Source organism: Pteronotus mesoamericanus, unplaced genomic scaffold, assembly GCF_021234165.1.
Source record: "Pteronotus mesoamericanus isolate MK-2021 breed Mesoamerican mustached bat unplaced genomic scaffold, CSHL_Meso_final scaffold_507, whole genome shotgun sequence".
Taxonomy (NCBI): Eukaryota; Metazoa; Chordata; class Mammalia; order Chiroptera; family Mormoopidae; genus Pteronotus; species Pteronotus mesoamericanus.
This window is the reverse complement of record NW_026555319.1, coordinates 9,218,304-9,238,307: the sequence shown is the minus strand read 5'-3', so window position 1 is coordinate 9,238,307 and position 20,004 is coordinate 9,218,304. Positions and strand designations below refer to the sequence as shown.

The 20,004-nt window shown below is 44.2% G+C and overlaps 1 protein-coding gene across 1 annotated transcript in view; it reads left to right on the top strand.

Annotated features, from left to right (window-relative positions):
• VSIG10 (V-set and immunoglobulin domain containing 10) overlaps positions 1-17,971 on the top strand; it is a 29,848-nt gene extending 11,877 nt beyond the window's left edge. The window contains exons 3-9 of the mRNA XM_054594062.1: positions 1,801-2,103; positions 3,803-4,063; positions 10,983-11,276; positions 13,376-13,486; positions 13,783-13,798; positions 15,323-15,549; positions 16,537-17,971. Of these exons, the coding sequence (XP_054450037.1) occupies positions 1,801-2,103; positions 3,803-4,063; positions 10,983-11,276; positions 13,376-13,486; positions 13,783-13,798; positions 15,323-15,549; positions 16,537-16,592 (1,268 nt within the window). The 3' untranslated portion in view covers positions 16,593-17,971. The remainder of the gene's footprint in view (positions 1-1,800; positions 2,104-3,802; positions 4,064-10,982; positions 11,277-13,375; positions 13,487-13,782; positions 13,799-15,322; positions 15,550-16,536) is intronic.
• Positions 17,972-20,004: the final 2,033 nt, after the last annotated feature.

Sequence of the window (20,004 nt, the reverse complement as noted above, 5' to 3'; positions counted from 1 at the left end):
TAATTTTTTGTTTTAACCCTTCTGCTTGCCTCCTTCTCATCTATTCCTTATATGCAACTTCATTTCTTGCTGAGATTTGTGTCGGTCAAAAGCCCTTCCCAGCCAGTTTCTGGGGGTCCACACTGCCCATGCCAGGCCATAGTAGCCCTCTGGGCCATGATTTGGAAGACCCAGCTGTCCAATCTAACATACTACCTTTATTGGTCCAGGTGTGGCTACCAGTACTGCGGTGGCACCCAGTGCTTAATTGGGTGCCTGCCAGCTGTGGGCACGCCCGCAGACTTGCTGGTCTACATGCCTAGCCAAGTAACCAGCAACAGTGAATGGGCCAGTTGAGCACCTCCCAAACCACAGTATAATTTTTTCCCCAGACCTCTGTGCAGGTGACATGATTCTAACAGATCGCTGAAACTATTAGGAGCCAGCCCCAACTTGACAAGCATATTGTCAAGAATGTTGTCCTCAGAAACCCACAATGGCATCAGAAATAAGCGAAGTAGATGCTATACTTTGAGGGGCTGTGGAAAAACCTCCTCCTCCCTTCATTAATTTTTCCCACTGGCCTATTTCTGCTCAGAATTCTTTGGTCATAGGTTTATTCCTTTGGCAAAGCAGTGCCCATCCTAGATTCTGTTTCAGAGGAAGCCCTTGGAAGAGGTAACACACTAAACCTTAGACTTTAGTATAAATAGGTGTTAGGTATATTCTTTTCATCAAAGTGGGCGTGGCATCTTAGGTACACTGGGTACCAACAGTGGGATGACATTTCTGGGGACAAGAAAGAAGTTAGGAGAGACAAGGGGAACAAAGATAAGACCTAGTATTTATCGAGTGCTTTCAACAACCAGGCATTGTTTTGGGTGCTCTACTGTATTTACTCATTTCATCGTCACCACAACCCCGTGAAGTGGGCTCTAGTTTCTCCCCCATTTCACAGATGAGGAAGTGGAGGCTAAAAGAGATAGAGTAATTTGCCCTTGTCTTTCAGTGTGAAATTGTGCTGGGGGTTCTGTGAGAGCTCACTCTAGGCGAACTCACAGGACTCAGCATGTAAGATGAGTACAGCAAAAGAACACCAAGTAGAATCAGCAAAGGGAGAAGGCACATGGGGTTAGGTCCAGGGAAAACCAGGAGAAGCTTTTTAGAGCGGTTTCCCAGTGGAGTCACGTGGACACGCTTGATTCATTTAGCACCAAGTTGCGGCAACATGTGTGAAGTGTTGTCTGCCAAGAGTCATCAGATACTCAGCACCCTGAGTTCTTATGGGGGGCTGGTCACGTTGGTCCTCTGCCTAGCACATACCCGAATTCCAGACTCTCAGAAGGAAAGCAGGCGTTCAGCATAAACCACGCCGTCTGCAGGCGCAGACACAGGCGCAGGCACAGTGAGCCCCACTCTTATCAGTTCTGGGAATGGAGGGAACCCTCCTGAAATCCAGCTTCCCAGTCACCAGTCAAGGCCAACCTTGTAAGCTGGCCTTTCTAAGGAAAGCATACTCAGGCCTACGATGTTAACTCTTTAATGCATAGATATTGTTTCCACTCACCAGTTGTTTTGAAAAGGAGCAATTTGCATTTTCTTTTTTCTGTAAGGATTTGATCCCCATGATTAATCAGACATAATTGCTTAGGATTAAATGAGAGAATGCTTAAGAGCACTTAGTGTAGCATTGGTCATCGAGTAAGTATTTGATAGATACTGTTGTCTTTATTGGCTGCTTCCTGATCTATGAGACTGTTAGAACTGGCAACAGGCTCAAACGAACTCTTAAACCTTTCTTATCCCCTCTGTCATTCCCAGGTGGCCCCTACGAGGTCCAAGTCAACATCTCCACCACTGGCGTGCTCCCCAATGGTACCCACTATGCAGCCAAGGGCTCCCAGGTGGACTTCAGCTGCTCTAGCAGCTCCAGGCCACCACCCATGGTGGAGTGGTGGTTCCGGGCCCCGGATTCCAGGTCCGAGCCTTTTGGAAACAACCTGACTGTTAGCTGCTTCACGCTGCTGCTGATGTCGCGAAACCTCCAAGGGAACTACACCTGTTTGGCCATGAACATGCTTAGTGGGAGACATCGAAAGGTGACCACCGAGCTCCTGGTCTACTGTGCGTAAGAAGCACGCCCCTCCCCCACTTCCTCGCCTTGCCCCTTTGTGAGCTACATGTTGTGCCCCTTTTGTCTACAAAGGCTTGTTCACTGTATGGGTCCTAACGTGCTCCCACAGCTCCCTCAACTCATGTGCACACCCAGGGCTTCATGTCAGAGGGGGAGTCACCTCTTCTAGAAGGCTGCTCTAGGTAAGGTACAGGACAGTGAGCCACAGATGGAAATTAATACCTAGCTTAGTGCTTTCTTTTTTTAAAAAAAAAAATTGAGGTGAAAGTACGTTAACATTAACCATTATAAAATGTGAAACTCTGGCATTTAGTACATTGATGGTGTTGTGCAGCCATCACCTCTGTGTAGTCCCAAAACATGTTTATCACCCCAAATGAAAGTCTCGTATCCATTAAGCCTTCCCCCAAACCCCCAGCCATCTGCATTCTATCTCTATGCATTTCTGTGCATTTGCCCATTCTGGATATTTCATATATATGGAATCACACAATATGTGCCCTGTTGTGACTGGCTGCTTTCACTTAGCATCATGTTTACAAGGTTCACCCACGTTGCAGCATGAGTCAATATTTCACTTCTTTTTATGGCTCAATAGCATTCCATTGTGTGGGGGCACCACAGTTTGTGAATTCATTCATCTATCCTCATGCATTCTCTTCATGAACCCTGGGCCCTCTAGCACTGTTAGGAACCAGCCGTTCATGAACCTTTATTTTGGGGGTGAAGAAACAACCACCAAATGCACCTATGTACAAGGTGGACAAAATAACTGTAGAGATGCAGAGTGTACTCATACTCCGCATTAATGAAAGGGAGCCCAGAACAATAAGCTAGTGGGCTGGATAATGACACATTACTAATTCATGCGTTACTCAGAGCCTTTATAAATCTCTATGTCTTCTCTATCATACATGACATTTATTATATATAAACTCATACATGCTTGTGGGAAACACAGATGAGTAAAAAAGAAAATCATCACTTGGACTCTAGCCATCATTTTGGCATACTTCCAGTAATTTTTCTTGTAGGTGCCACATACCTACCCACTGAGGTAAGATCCAAATTTATTTTTTTAATGTATATTACATAAAATACATGATAAAACATATACATAATATAATATACATATATGTAAATTTCTGTAGTTATTAGCACATGGATTACATTGGATTTATTGGTTTGTAACTTGTTAAAATTTTGTTTTTGGTAATACATAGACTAGTAAAAGGGAAACACATGCTGGGGGTGGGAGTGAATAAGTTACGTCTGTAACGCTCTCTGGGGACCACAACTGTCCAGTAGAACTTCCTGTGATGATGGAAATCTGTTCTGTATAGCTGAATACAGTAGCCTCTGACCACAGGTGGTTACTGAACACTTGAAATGTGGGTAGTGTGATATAGGAACTAAATCAGGAATTTTATTTTACTTTATTAATGAACACTTAAATAGCCATACACAGTGAGAAATACAAAGATAGATCAGGCCCATGCGTGCAGAGACTGAACCCCCAGCAGAGGAAACCTGACTGTTGCAAGGCGCTTACTTGTGCCGGGAGCTCTGGCGAGGTACAGCACCTGGGGAGGAGGGCTCTCTGGCCTCCTGGTTCTGTAGCCCTTAGAACCAGCCCAGTGGCTGATCTCGGAGCCTGTGGTTAAGCTGTTTTCCTCTGGTGTTTTGCAGCGCCCCCTCCGTCAGACCTTGAGTGCTGGGCAGAGATGTCACCAGGATGGTTGATGCTGCAGCTCACCTGTCGCTGGGACGGGGGATACCCAGACCCTCAGTTCCTGTGGACAGAAGAGCCAGGAGGTGCTATTGTGGGAACGTCAAAGTTGGGAGTGGAGATGCTGAACCGGTCCCAGCTGTCAGATGGCAAGAAGTTCAAGTGCGTTGGGAGCCACATAGTGGGACCGGAGTCAGGAGCTAGCTGTGTGCTACAGATCCGTGAGTCTGGCTTCCCTCGTCCTGGGGTTGGGGTCTACTCACTGTCTTCTGGGAGAACTGTTTGAAAGAGGTTCTGGGAAAGAAAAATAAGAATGATGTCAGAATGAACCAAATTCCTTCTCTTCCTTTCTTTTGCTTTATGTTTCCTTCCTTGCAAACTTTGAAGATCATGAACCAAGCTCCTTGGTCCTAGTCCAAGCTGTTTTCAGGTTTTTTTCCTAAATATTTTATTTATTTATTTTTAGAGAGAGGCGGAAAGGAGGGAGAAAGAGAGAGAGAAAAACATTGATGTGTGAGAGAAATATCGATCGGTTGCCTCTCACATGGCCCCAACTGGGGACCTAGCCTGCAACCCAGGCGTGTGCACTTACTGGGAATCAAACTGCTGGTGACCTTTTGGTTTGAAGGTCGGCACTCAATCCACTGAGCCTCAACAGCCAGGGTTCACTTGACAAATATTAATTAAGCACCTGTTATGCACCAGGCACAGTTTCTACGTGCTGGAGATGGAGCAAACAAGACACACAAGGTTCTTTTATTAGTGATTTTCTGTTATGTAACAAATTACCCCCAAACTTAATGGCTTAAAACAGTAAATCATTTGTTACCTCACAGTTTCCGTGGGCCAGGAATTTAGGGCACAGTGGGGATGGTGTGTCTTGGTTTCATGGTGCCTGGGGTCTTAGCAGCAAGACTTGGCTGGGAGGGCTGCAATATCTGAAGGGTTCACTTCCGAGCTGCTCACTCTCTCACCTGGCAAGCCGCTTCCTCTCCAGGTGGGACTCTTCACAGGGCTACTTCAGTGTCCTCACAACATGGCGCTGGCTTCCCCCTGAGCAAGTGATGCAGGAGGGAGTAAGCCAAGTAGAGGCTCTCCTTTGATGACCAAGCCTCCAAAGTCACATGGCATCACTTCTGCCACATTCTCTTCATTAGAAACGAGTCACTCAGCCTGGCTTCACTTTCAAGGACAGTGGGGAGGATTAGGCACCACTTTAAAAAAAAAAAAAAGTAAGCCACCGTTTTTTGAAAAGAGGAATGTCAAAAAATTTGTGGACATATTTTTAAAACTATTACTATTCCTCTTTCATAGAGCTTAAATTCTTCTGGGTGGGGTGGAGGTGGGAAGAAGACAGAAAATCTGACAAGAAGTAAGATTCAGATAGTGAGAATAATTATGAGGAGAATAAAATGGCATAAGAGAATCTGCTACAGGGAGGGTGGCAGGGAGGTCTCCTGACAGTAATACAGGGTGGGGTAAAAGTAGGCTTACCATTGTGAGCATGGAAAACAGTTTATTCTTTTATTATTTGTTAATTACTGTATTATTTTCCATATGAAAAACTACTTTTGCCCCACCCTTGAACTGAGGCCTCAAGGATGAGAAGGAGTTGACCAGGGGAAGAACTTTGGGCTGAGTATTCATGGCAGAGAAGACAGCAAATGCAAAGGTCCTGAGGTGGGCAGCATACTTGGCATCTGAGGAACTAAAAGAAGATCAGTATAGCCAGAGCATTGTGCTTGAGTTACCGATGAGGCTCAGTGAGTGTGGTGGGTTGAATTTTGTCTCTTAAAAAGATATATTCAGGTCCTGACCCTGGTAGCTGTGGATGTGACCATATTTGGAATAAGGTCCTTTGCAGATGTGATTATAGAAAGGTGAGGTCAGACTGGATTAGGGTGGGCCCTGTTCAAGTGACTGATACCCTTATGAGAAGAGGGAAATTTGGAGACAGACACACAAGGAGAACACCAAGTGATGATGGAGGCAGAGATAAGAGGGATGCATCTACAAGCCAAGGAATGCCGATGATTGTTGGCGACCACGAGAAGCTGAGGAGGAGGCATGGGACAGTTTCTCCCTCGGGGCCTCTAGGAGGAATCAAGCCTGTTGACACCTTGATTTTGGACGTTTGACTTCCTGAACTGTGAGAGCATGAATATCTGTTGCTTTACACCACCCAGTGGGTGGTACTTTGTTACAACAACCCAGGAAACTACTACAATGGGTAAGCAAGGACCAGACTGTTGGGTTATTGGTCATGGTGAGATTTTCCTCAGAGTTTATCAGGACCATCTTCAGACGAGGCAGCTGGCAGTGCTGAGAAGTGAGCCTGGCTATTATCAGGAGGTGCTTGTTTTCCTAGTCAAGTGACATTCAGTGGTAGTCAGTAAACAGGCCCCAGGGGCCTCCTCTGCCTCAGGTACTGTACCTGGCCTTGGGCAGCAGAACAGATCAAGACTTGCTTTCTATTTAGAGCAGGAATTAGCAAACTGTGTTCAATGGGCCAAATTGGCCCAAGTGGATTTCTGCAAATTTTAAAAAATGAGATATAATTTATATAACATGAACTTCATTATTTTAAAATGTATACTTCATTGGGTTTTTAAAAGTATATTCACAATGCTGTCACCACTATCTAATTCCAGAGCATGTCTGTCACCCCAAAAAGAAGCCGTGCGTGCATTGGCAGTCACTCTCTCTAGAAAGACTGTGTGAGAGCTCTCATTTCCCGCTATTTCTCCTGACATTAAGTGCTACCATAATTTTTTTACACTTTCCCTGTTTGCTAGTTAAGACATAGCAGCATTGATTTAATCTGGGTTTCTCTGATCATTAGCAGAGTTGATAATTTTCATATGTTTATTGGCTCCCTGTATATCACCTATGAATTATCTGTTCACATTTTGCCCATTTTTCTATTGAGTTGTTCATCTCATTATTTCATAAGAATACTCTATATTAACTGTGTTAGTTAATATCATAGAACTGTCCGTGCATGTCATAAATATTTTTCTGGTACATTTACTCCTAAAGTACATTTGTGGCTTCTTTGATAAGAAGTTTCTGATTTTGAAGGGGTCACCTCTGTCGTTCGTACTCTTACAGGTTTCTGTGCTCTGAAGGTCCTTTCCTGTTTCCTTATTATTAACATGTTATTTGTAATCCTCACAATAGCCTGCAGATTAGACAGGATGACTCGTAAGTTGCAGATGAAAGCATTGTGTGCACTCACCCAAGATCACCCAGCCTGTTAAGTGCCTGAGCCCTCGCTTAGCCCAGGTTGGTCTGACAGCAGAGCCCTTGTCTTCCCTGGGACCACTGCCTCCTTTGGGTTCTCCCTCCACAGCTAATCCAGCAAATCTTTCTGTGTAGGAGTTAAGATACTCAGCATGCGGTAAGGTACTGTAGAGCAATACAGAATCACTGCCTTTAAAGGACTTTAAGAGAGACGTGTGATAAATGTGAAACAGGGAAACGGCAATATCACAATATCAGTGACATAACACTTACCTAGTGCAAACTGTGTGTGAGGTGCTATGCTAAGTGTTCTCTACACATACCATGTTTAGTCCTCATACTCACTGTAAAAGCCGAAAGCTCACATTATTGCATGTTCTCATTTCCTGGGGCTGCCGTAACAAAGCACCACAAATTTGGTGACTTAAAACAACAGAAATTTACTTTATCACATTTCTGGAGGCCAGAATTCTGAAGTAAAGATGTTAGCAGGGCCATGCTTCCTTTGAAGACTCCAGGGGAGAGTTCTTTTTTGCCTCTTCAAGTTTCTGATGACTCCAGGCATTGCTTGGCTGGTGGCTGCATCGCTCTAATCTGTGCCTCTGTCTTCATGTAGCCCTTTCCTCTGTGTGTGTGTCTCTCTGTCAGACACCCTAAGTCCCAGATGATTTCATATAGAGATTCTTAACTCATTACATTTGCAGAGACCTTACTTCCAATGAAGGTCATAGTCTGGGCTTCCAGGTCGACATGAATTTGGGGGGACCATTATTCTGCCTACCACAGGTGGCAGACATTGGGTCACCTCCAAAGTTGGCTGTGGAGGGAGCGGACATTGGGATGCTACTCAACCTGCTAATGCTCCATTTTATGGACGAGAAACAGAGGCAATGGATTTTCCCTGACTCATGCAATTGGAAAGAAGCACACACATTTAGAGTGGTATATAGTGAAGACTCCTGAAGTGCGTTATGGACAGCCAGTCCCAGAGAGTGAATATATGGTGGACTGATGCTGAGAGGGTAGAAATGGCAGAGGCAGTTGACAGGCTTTGTGTTGTTTTTTTCCCCCTACCCTTTCCATTGTTTTTTATCCTCACCCAAGGATATGTTTATTGATTTTAGAGGGAGAGAGTGGGGGTGGGGAGAGAGAGAAAGAGAGAGAGAAACATCCATCGGTTGCCTCCTGTACATGCTCTAGGTGTGTGCCCCTACCAGAAATTGAACCTGCAGTCTTTGGGTTTATGGAATGGTGCTCCAACCAACTGAGCCATCCAGCCAGGACCACCTTTCCAATTTTATTTGCAGCTCTTATCTAAGTCACCTGTGCCTGTGGCCCCTAAGACTTGGCCAGTAATTTGAATCTAAAAACAGGGTGGGGCAAAAGTAGGTTTATGGTTGTGAATACTTGAAACACAAAGTGTATTCTTATTCTTGTAAACCTACTTTGCCCCACCCTGTATGTGCTCAGGATTAGGAAACGTTTCCGGAGACGGGAGCTGACAGGAAGTTTTCCTAATTCCAGAGAGCCTGGACAGCAGGCACAAGAGCCTGGAACCTTCTCCTTTCTGACATTGTCCAGTTTTCCCCTCTTCCCTCATGGGCACTCAGGCCCAGTGCTTCTCAGTCCTTGCTGTGCAGGCAGGTTACCTGGGGATCTGGTGAATATGTGCATTCTGATGCTCTAGGTTTGAGGTGGGCTCTGCATTTCTAACCAGTTCCCAGGAAGTGCTGATGCTGCTGGTCCACAGGCCACCCTTTGAGTAGCAAGGCCTTTGGGGGGAGAGGGTCTCTGGATCGTTATTTCAGTTGTGAGGACTATTAAGTCATTGAAAGGTAATGTCAGTGTCTACCATAGGTATGCAGAACAGCGTAGCCCCTACAATGATGAAAAGTGATACTTTTGGGGATTCCTGCTCCTCAAATCTCTCTTTCAATGGTCGTTAGACCCTTAAACTGAAGAAACCAACTCCGTTCATGATAAGCTGCAGCATTAGCCTGCCCAGTATATCAAGGCCCACGTATAGAGGTCTATCTCTTGCAGATCTCTGAGGGCCCTGCATCATCCAACCCACCACTCCAACCCCTGAATCCACCCTTGCGCACAACATCTTCTTAAGCAAAGCCCTTTGTTGTATAGATGCCACATCATCTGGGTGGGTGACAGCTATTTGAGGGGTGAATGCTATATTTGTCTAAAGTATTTATGTATATGATCTTTGTTTTGGGGGCTGTGAGGGTGCTGGCCAAATTGTTTTGCTTCTAATAAAGGATGAGGGGCCATTTCTCAAACCTTGGTTTGGGGCCTGCAAAATACAAACATTCTGAGGTCACTGCTGCTGGCTTTGTGACCCCAAAGGAAATTTGGGTTAACCACAGACGGGGGAAGGTGCAATTGAGCACCGTTGGAGAGGAACCTGACAATTGATCCAAGGAGGGGTGTAACACGTGAGTGTCTAGAGCAAACTGAGGTTTGGGGGATTCTTTTTTGTTGACCTGACCTAGAGAGAGGCTTTTAGTCTGTTGCACCCCCTCTCCTTTGCCCCCTTTTCTTGCCCCTCTCCCCAGGATGCCAGCAGTGAAACCCTAGATTTTCTCTTTGAACAACTGCCAAGGTGGAGTGTGTAGTTTCATTCTCCCATGCAGGAACCCAGTACGCCACTCTGTATTCCTCAGCTGCCGAAAATACAGACTTAATAACCCCCCAGGTGAATTTGTTAACCTTTCCAGGAGGGTGTGCATGTTGGAAAAAGGCTTCTTGTGCAAAGAAAACAAATGGATCACTATGGGCAACCTTACGTCTTCTCATGTCCTGCTCAGACCTCAAGGCCACAGGGACACCGTATACATTTCTAGGACAAAAATGTGGGAAGCAGAATAGAAGTCCTCTCTCCCTCCTCAGAAAAGATGTCCATTTCTTAATCCATAGAACCTGAAAGTATGTTACCTTCCATGGCAAAAGGGATTTTGCAGATGTGACTCAAAAAGGGTTTTGAGATGGGGAGGTTATCCTGGATTATCTGGGTGGGCCCAATGTCATTATAAGAATCCTTATAAAAGGGAGGCTGGAGGGTCACACTCAGCAGTGGGTGATGTGACAACAGATGTAAAAGGGATGCAATGTGGGGCCACAAGCCAAGGAATACAGGTGACAGGAAGCCAAGGAAATGGATTCTCCCCTAGAGCCTCCAGAAGGAGCCAGCTCTGCCAATACCTTGATTTCAGCCCAGGAAGATCATTTTGGACTTCGGACTGCCAGAACCATAAAAGGATAAATTTCTGTTGTTTCAAGCGACTAAGTTTGTAGCAATTTGTTACAGCAGCAATAGAAAACTAATGCAGCTGCCTTATTGTCCCCTCGAACACCATTGCCAGGCCCATTTTTAAAATAGCATCACTGTGGTTATTATACATAAACCTATAGCAAGAAGTAAGGATCGTGATCTATAAAAGCTTGACTGTTTGGCTCCGAGCTTACATAGGGTAACCAAATTATCCTGGTTTGCTCAAGACTTTTTCTATTTTCTTTGAAAGCCCCATGTCCCAGGAAGTCCCTCAGTCTTTGGCAAACCAGGACATTGGTCACCCTATATCCCACCTGCATCACTTATTTGTGTGATTTTGAGCAAGTTACTTAACTTTCTCTGTTCCTCAGTTTCCTCATATGTAAAATGGAAATCATGACAGGGTTGTTGTGAGAACTAAGTGGGTTAATATGTATAACAGTGCCTGCCCATAGTAAGTGCTCAGTGTATGTTAGCTTTTATTATTATATAAGACCATATGTGGGACAGGAATTCCTGGAGTTGCTTCATGAGGAAGGGAATAATCTTGAAAATCTCAGGCCACAGCTTGAATCTTCATAAACATTTGTCTTTCTGTACCTTCTGATCACCAGGGAGCCCCTCCCTTCTCTCTGAGCCCATGAGGACTTGCTTCGTGGGGGGCAATGTGACACTCACCTGCCATGTGTCTGGAGCCTACCCCTCTGCCAAGATCCGGTGGCTGAGGAACCTCACCCAGCCTGAGGTGGTCATCCAGCCCAACGGCCACTATCTCATCACCCAGCACGGCCAGAGCTCCACCCTGACCATCCAAAACTGCTCCCAGGACCTGGATGAGGGCTACTATGTCTGCCGGGCTGAGAACCTCGTCGGCGTGAGGGAAGTGGACATCTGGCTGAGCGTCAAAGGTTAGTGACCCAAGTGGCCCCATATGAGGAGGTTTGAGAGCTTCATAGGACCCGGTACCAGCATGGGGACACTTAGTGCTTCCCTGCGTGTGGGAGAAGCCGTATCTGCTTGCCTGTGGCTGGACAAGATGGATGGGAAACATTAATGTCCAGTCCTAAATCTTTAATATTTGCATAGGGATAAATACTACTTAATATCTGTTATATACTAGAGAATATCTATATATGAAAATATATATAAATATAAAATGTATAAAAATTAAAAAAATATATAATGTAAGGTGTGAAGCATAATAGCAAAATGAACACCTAAGAAACTATACACCACTTAAGATATAGAACAGTGCGGCCATTGCTAAAATTACCTGTAGGTATTTGGCCAGATTTAGAAAACAACATCAAAACTAATAAAATGGGATACTCACTTAAATTTGCATTTCAGAAAAACAAAGAATTATTTTTAAGTAGTATAAGTATGTCCCAAATATTGTACAAAGCATACTTACTCTAAAAAATTATTGTCTTATCAAAATCCAGATTTAACTGGGTATCCTGTATTTTATCTTGTCACCCTACCTGTAGGCCCCTTTTTAGTCTCCTAAAAAAGGTAACCACTATCCTGAATTTCATGCTTTAAGGAAAAAAATTGCTGCCCATGTACACGTCTAAATACTATGCTGTTTATTTTTGTTTCTGGGTTTTAAAAAATGGTGGTTACCGTAGAAATGTAATCTTTTGTGACTTGCTGTTTTTACTGCACATTTTGTTTCTTGGATTTACTTGTACTGATGTGTGTAATTATACTTTATACCTCTTCACCACTGTATAACTTTCCTTTGTGTCACTCACTATTACACAACCAAGTTACTTTCTTGTTGATAGATGGGTTCTTATTTTTTTGTTTTTTGTTTTGATGAACAGTGTTGCTATGAAAATATTTTACCCAACTCCTGTGTGTACATATACACAAGGCCCCCCGGCAAATATTTCTCTTAGGACATATACAAGGAGTAGAAATGAAGTATTACAGGTTATGTGCATTTTTATCCTTCTAGGATAACCAAATTATCTTACAAAGTGATTATATCAATTCCCATTTGAATAATATATGAGTGTCATTGTTCCACTTTTTCACCAGCAGACTTTATGATTTGGTGGAAAATGAAACTTCATTGTGGTTCTAATTTGAATTTCTCTTGATTATTCAGAAGGTTGAGCATTATTTCATGTTTATTTGCTGTTTGTATTTCTTCAGTGAAATTCATACATCCTTGTATCTTTTGATATCTTACTCTTTCTTATAAATATGTAAGCATTCTTTAGAAATTCTGTATATTGATTCCATTTTAGGTTTATGTTACAAATATCTCCAGTTCCTTGTCTTTTTCACTTTCTTTGTGGTATCCTTTCATTAGCAAATAGTCTTTTACTTTAATGTACTTGATTTTATGAATTTCTTATATCATTAGCAATTTTTGTCTTAAAAATCCTTTACTGTCCCACATTCACAAAGATATTAAATGTTTTGATGTTTTGCCTTTCACAATTAAATCTTTACTCCTTCTAGAATTGATTTTTGTGAATGGTGTGAGGTCAGAATCAAGTTTTACTCCCTTCCCCTCAATTTGGGTAACCATTCATTCTAGCACCATTTCTCAAATAGTTCCTCTCTTTACTCACTAATCTGTCATATATCAAATTTCCTTTTATGTGTGGGCCTGTTATTGGATCTTCCATTCTGTTCCATTGATCACTGTTTATTGAGGCACCAGTAACTCACACTTAATTACTATGGCCTTATAAGCCCTCTTGACATGTGGTAGACATATAGAGATTTTGTACTGATGTGTGTACCTTTCCAATCTTCTTTTACATCACATGCTTTACTTGATTCCCACCAACTGTCTGAGGTAGGGCGATGAGGTATTTGTCCTGCTTTACAGAGAGGTCATACGCCTTGCCCAACATCGTGAAGCCAAGATAAAAGACTGGGACCGAGGCAGAGAGGGGGAGGTCTGGTTCTTAGAGGAGGGGAGATGTGAGTCTTGCAGTGCGTGTATGTTGGGTGGAACAGTCAACAGTGTGATTTGTCTTTGCAGAACCTTTAAATATCGTGGGAATTGTGGGAACCATCGTGAGCCTCCTTCTGCTGGGAGTGGCCATCATCTCAGGGCTTATGTTGTATTACAGCCCTGTCTACTGCTGGAAAGGTAAGGACTTCTTGGGTCCTTTTGCTTCTCTTTCAGGCTTTTTGAAAGGGTGTGGTTGGGGGAAGGAGGCCCCTGTTATGCTCCCACCTGAAGTCCCATTCTATAGGCTTCTTCACTGGGTCCAGATGTGCAATAATGTAGCCCCTAAGTACCATTTTCCAGAGCACCCTGTCACCTCTCATGTTGGGTCAGTTTTCTCATTGTCCTCTTTTGTAGATACTAGATTGATGAAAAACTTTTGTGAGGGTGAAACTGATGTTATTTGATATTAACTTTTTTTTTCTTTCTCTCTTTAGTAGGAAACACTATCAGGTGAGTGTTCCCTAGACTCAAGTCAAAACACTTGTTTCCATGATCTGTCTTCACTGCTGTTTTGTTCCCTTTTGTAAGAACAATAATAGCAACTACCCCTGAGGACCAGTCAGGTGCCAGCACTGGGGTGGGGCAGGGGAGGGGGGGCGCAGTGAGGGGTTGGGGAGTGTGGGGGGCTTCATTAGGCATTGTCATTGTAAACTCTTAAAATCTCCATTTTCAAGACCGGGAGATTGAGGCCCAGTAAAGTAATTTGTGCAGTTTCATCCAGGAAGTAAATGTCAGTGCTTGGATTCAGATCTAGATCTGACTGATTCCAAAGTCTGTGTTCTTTTTACAAGGCTAGACCTCAGGGTGGGGCACATAGCTGGGCTGTTATTGAGGCTTAGAGCCCAGGTATTCATGCATTTATTTTACCTAATTTTCTAAAAAGAGCTAAAAGGAAGAATAAGTCATAGTCTTACAGCATGTTTGGAAAAACTAAGTTTGAGCTTGCCTTGAAGCACCTCCCAAAAGGAAACCTAGGTAGGGGGCAAAGTAACTGGATGGAACTTAGTTGTTTAATTACCTAAGGAGATTCTGAGAGGGAGCAAAGAACTCTTCTCTTTGTTTTTCTTTAACCATTAATAACCGTGGGAGATCGTTGTTCTCAGATCATCAGTCATAATGAGAGGATATGATTGTTTTGGGACCCTTTATCCATGGGAACAGTGTTACCTTTACTGCCACATATCAGAGGGCCATCCTCCCAGTGAGTTTGTCATTTCCCAGGTTTCTCACAGGAGGTAACAGTGAGACACAGTGGGAAAAGGCTTGGGAATTAGTGGGCCTAGGTTCAAATTGCAGCTCTTCCATTTCCAAGCCCTTTGCTCACGGAAGATCTCTGACCTTCTCTGAGACTTTGTCTCCTCCTCATCTTTCTCAGAGGGAGACTGTGAGGATTAAATGAGAATGTAATGCTCCCAGGACTGTGACTGGCCTGTGGCAGGTGTTCGTCTTTCCTTCAGAAATGTACAGGCTGCTTGGGTAGGCGAAAACCAGCAATCAGCTAAGAGCAATTCAGTGCTAAACAGCTTGGCGTGGACTCCTAATGCAGTGGTAGTTCAGGAGAGGAGGGAAGGAGAGGACTTTGGGCCTTAAATAATGAGGAGGAGGAGAAATTTCAGTTAGTGGAGCAGAGATAAGGAGCAGAGATTTCAGAAAATGAACAGAGCTTTTGTGTACGTGCTGTGAGGGGGACTAAAATGTTAGATACCTGGGACTATGAGGTCACCTTCCCGAGGAGCAGGGGAAGAATAAAACTCACCCAGAACAAGATAAGATTATCTGTAGCAACCTGTGGCTGTGTCTCTTGGAGAGATGACAATCACACTGTTACCTCATGACTTAACCAAGTTGAATGCAGGAAGAATTTTCCTTGTTACCAAAGAGGTTGCAAAGAATCTAGTGTTTCCCATTCAGCAAGGGCTGATGTTGGATAAAACAGGGCATCTTCCTGAATATTTTTCCCCCTTTGGCAATTAGGGGACAAGACATGGGTGATGTCATGGTTTTGGTGGATGAGGAAGAGGTAGATGTGGAAGAGGAAGAAGATGCTGCAGGAGAGGAGGAGGAGGAGGAAGAGGAGGAGGAAGCGGCTGACAGGGAGGAGTTGCCAAAAGAAATACCCAAGCATGGCCACATTCACAGAGTGACTGCACTGGTGAATGGGAACATAGACTGGATGGCCAATGGACTCCAGGCTCTGCAAGGTGAGCTCGTTTTTCCCTTTTTTTTTTTTTTAAGATTTTATTTATTTTTAGAGGGAAAGGGAGGGAGAAAGAGAAGGAGAGAAACATTGATGTGCAAGAGAAACAATGGTAGGTTGCTTCTCTCATGCCCCACAACTGGGGACCTGGCCCACAACCCAACCATATTCCCTAACCAGGAGTTGAACCAGCGACCTCTTGGTGGGCGGGAGGATGCCCCACCTACTGAGCCACACTGCCACGGAGAGCTCTTTTTCCTTAAAAGGCACTCCTGCTAGGTTGTGATGAGCTTTCCAGTAGGAAATTTCTAAGTGCTTTTTTAAAGGCTGGGGAAGATAGTTAATCTGGAACCTGAGAATCTTATCAACTACCAATGCAACAATTAAATTGACAAACATTTACCGAGTACCTGCTCTGGGAAAGGCACAGTATTGGCATTTCTGCGGAATAGAAAAGAGAGCCATAGTATCTGGATGCAGGGAGCTTGTATGAGACCACTTAGAGTGAACAGACTAAAAAATGTGGGGAAAATTCAGATGGAGATGATTTAACCAGCACTTTGAGAGAGCAGTAGAGGAGCTGTCACAAGGAATTTGATTAATTGCCTGATGAATGATATGTTTAAAAATAATAGGACCTCAGGAGAAAGACAAGACCTTTGAGGGGTACGTTGGTCAGAAGCTTAGTGGAATAAGTGGGATATGAGGCAAGTTTTTGAGGGCAGTCAAGTGAATAAGCAAGAAGGAGAGAGAGTGTTCCAGGTGAGAGCAGCATGAGCCAAGAGAAGGAAGGGTGGGCAGTGTCAAGCATGCCAAAAGGATTTTGAATGGAAAGAACAGGTGAAAAACAGATTCTGCCTTACCTGCTCCTCCATGAAATCCAATTCTGAGGCTACCAGTGAAGAACTAGAAGTCAAGATGACTGAAGACTGAGGGAAACAGGGTTACTTTGTTGAGATCACTCAGAATCGGGTCTACTCCCCCCCTACAGATGACAGCAGTGAGCAGCAGAGTGACGTCGTTCAAGAGGAAGCCAGGCCAGTTTGAAGAAAAGAGATGTCCTCCATGGTCCTGTCTTAAGAGCTTGGGAAGCTACAGTGGAGACGAGCTTTTCATTTTGCTTTGACTTGACTTGCACCCCTGCCTGAGGGCTTACAATGGTTAGGGGGTCTCAGCAAAAACACACACACATACACGTATACGTCTTTCCTTCCATTTTTAAAAATATTGGTTTAACTTTTTTAAATGATGTTAAAAAGTTTTGGGAACAGGCAGTGTGTGGGGGAAAGCTGCATTTGGCATCTGCGGTGCCCTTTTCCCTGTGACTCCTGGCTTTATCCAAGTTGACTGATGCTAATTTGGGGGGAGCAAGAGTGGGAGGAGGCACTTGGCCTCAGTGCCCTTTGCCACTATTAAAGGTCTGTAACCAGCTTACCTCAGCACACAAGGGTATAGCATGGGGTGATAGGGACACTTCCTTTATCACTGCCCAGGTAAGTCAGTGCACTGGAAAAGGGGAGGAGGGGTCGGCTACTGATGCTAGTCAGAGGGAAGCAGTGTGGTTCAGGTTTTTGGAGTGGAAACACCCAGCCTTGAATCTGGGCCTTGCTACTTGTTTCAAGGGCTTGAGCAGGTTGCTTTACCTCTCTCCCCTGGACCCCATGTCCTCATCTATAAAATGGGTGAAATCACAGGTACTTACAGGGTTATGGTGAGGACTTTGGGATGTGAAAGTGCCTAGGAGGTGCTCAATAGATGGTCTTTATCTTCGCCTTCTCCAGTGGAAGAAAAAAATGTCATCTGTAAGCTACGAGCTGCTGCCTGGGCCCTTTGTTCTTCTTTGTAGCATGGTTTCAGATGAGGGCATTATCAGAGCTCTCCCGATGATTATTTGCTTCCCTGGAAATACAGTTCTTTTCAAAAGAGGTAGGGGCCCGCAAGAGAAAGTGCCTTTCATTAGAACCTCACATTTTTCAAAGCTTCATATTTATACAAAAGCCTCTTCCATGATACACTTAACTTTCACACTTTCTCATTCTTCCTTTCTTCTGTGACTTTGAAAGAAGGCAGGAGAAATGTTTTGTAAGGGAGCGTCTGGTGAGAAGTACTCCTTGGGCAAACTGGTGCATCTGGCCTCAGTTTCTCAATCTCTGAAATGGGAAAACTTGTTTCCTTCTGCTCTTTAAGGATATTATGAGGATACACTGATTAATAATGCTAAGTTTTGAAAGAAAATAGCATGTGATGAGTTTAAGCTGCTGATGCTTCCAGTAGAATCTGTACAGTTTAGAGGTTATTTTCCCCGATTTGATTCAAACCTCTTCTAAATGTCAGGGGCCTTATGTGAAAAGGGTGTGTGCTAAGCATAAAAATCTGACTTGAATTTGCATTCTTTAATGTTGCACATTCTGCTCTGATGGGCAAGACCTAGGGCTTGAAGGAGAACTTCCCTTCTCCAATAGCAGGGACTGGGACTCCTAAAATGAGACACTGGTTATGTGCAGGGTTACCCTGCAGGTGTGCTTGGGGTTGGTCTGTTTTCTTGAATGAAGGATGAAGGGACTAAACTGAGAAGTTATTGGAAGTGAGTCCTGTCCCCAGCTGAGAACACTGGGGAGCTCAGGAGCAGGCTGCACATTTGCACCCCTCAGGAATAGCTGTGAACTGCAGTCTCATTGTTGGGCTGGGCCTTTTGCTGTGTGGTATCTCGTGTATGTAAACCACTCTAACCAGTCTAAGTTAGTGTCATTTGCAGAACAGGATATTTAGGTTGCTTCTAAAGTTACTGAACACTGAGCTAGTCTCTCCTTTAGAATCTTCAATAAATTCCATTCCTGCCTACTTTGCAGAGGCAACAATATTTTTAAAGAAGAAATGAAACTGTAGCAACAATTCCCTAGCTGGGAACACAGGATGATTTTCAAGATGACTGAGATGTTTCTGCAATTTCCTCTTCTCTTGCACACACATCCTGGTGGGTAGGAAATCTTGAAGACAGAGTTTTTCCACTAGCAAATGGGAGCTTCAAAGTCTTGGTGCCAAACACTACAAACCCTCCACGACTAGTTGAGGTGTCACTACTGTCACTTACATCTGAGCCCTGTGTACGCATTAATATGGCTTAGTCAGTTAAGAACCTGGATACTGAGGGTCTTCAAATTTTAAGGATTCTTTTTTCTTTTTTTAAGAATTAGGGTGTTTTTTCTTTTAAGATGGCCCATTCCCAAATCCAGAAGCATGCTGTTAGTGAATTACAGCCTGTGTGTGGCAAAGTCCAAGCTGTTACATCATGCTTTACATACCTTCTTACCTGGGTGTATTGTGAACTCAGAGACCAGGTCTCCTTATCAGAACCAGAGAGAGAAATATTTCAGGGCTATCACAACAGCTATTTCTTTTTCTCAAAACTTGGACATTGGAGAAAGGGCTCCTGAAATCCTGAGGCTTTGATATTAGCTCCAATTCTCACAAGCACATACGGGCTCTATTACTGTAGCAGGAATACACATGATGGGAAATTTCCATAACCCATGCACTTGAAACCTGGAAAATCATCCTTGCTGGGTAAAAGTTATGATGATGCAATAAGTGCCAACCGGTATTTCTCACCATGGGGCTGGCCAGGACCTGCTGCAAAGAAAAATAAGCAGACCCTCTGCATTATTTACATTTTAATATTTGTTGTGGGGGAGGTGGGTGGGGAGAAATTCGTTCTGACATAATAATGGGGTTTTTTTAAAAAATACGGAATAAAGTTATTTTTTAAATAAAAGCTTCCGTGACCTTGATTGAGGCTTGATTAGTAAACTGAAAGATTTGGGGAAGTGAGTTTACCCCCACCCCCTTTTTTTTTAATTAGCTTTTCTACTACTGGTAACAACAGTGTCCTCATTGCTATTTTATTCTTTTCCATGGCTGGTAGATACCACCCTCACCCCGCCTCTTAACATCTGAGACACCATCACCATTTTTAACCTCCCTGAGAAACTTGCTCTTCCATTTTTTTTCTCCCTACCTAAGCCTTTCTGGTCAGATGGCAGGCTGTGCAAAGGGCCAGAAGACGCCATGGAGAACACAGAACTGACGGACTGACAACTTAAATCGGTCTTCCGGTCGCTGTCCTTGCTGGTGGCTTTGGAGACGGTCACCGGGCCCCCGGCTACCTGTAGTCTCCGCAATCTCTCACCCCCACCTCCCACTTGAGGTTGCCCCCTTCCTTTCCCTTTTCTTGTTCTAGGCCTTTCCTCTTAGGTTACCCCCCCCCCTTTTTTTTTAATTTGTCTCCAAGTTCCCTGGCTCTTGAGCAAGGCTGTCCCATTTTAAACGTACTTCCTTTCCAACCGAACCCAGGTCTCCCACTTCAGCCCGTTTTCCCTGACCTCGTGGGACCCAGAGCTGCCGCTTGAGCGCGGCGTGCGCGCCGCTCCTCTGTCGGAGCCCCCGTCTCACTCTGGCGTTC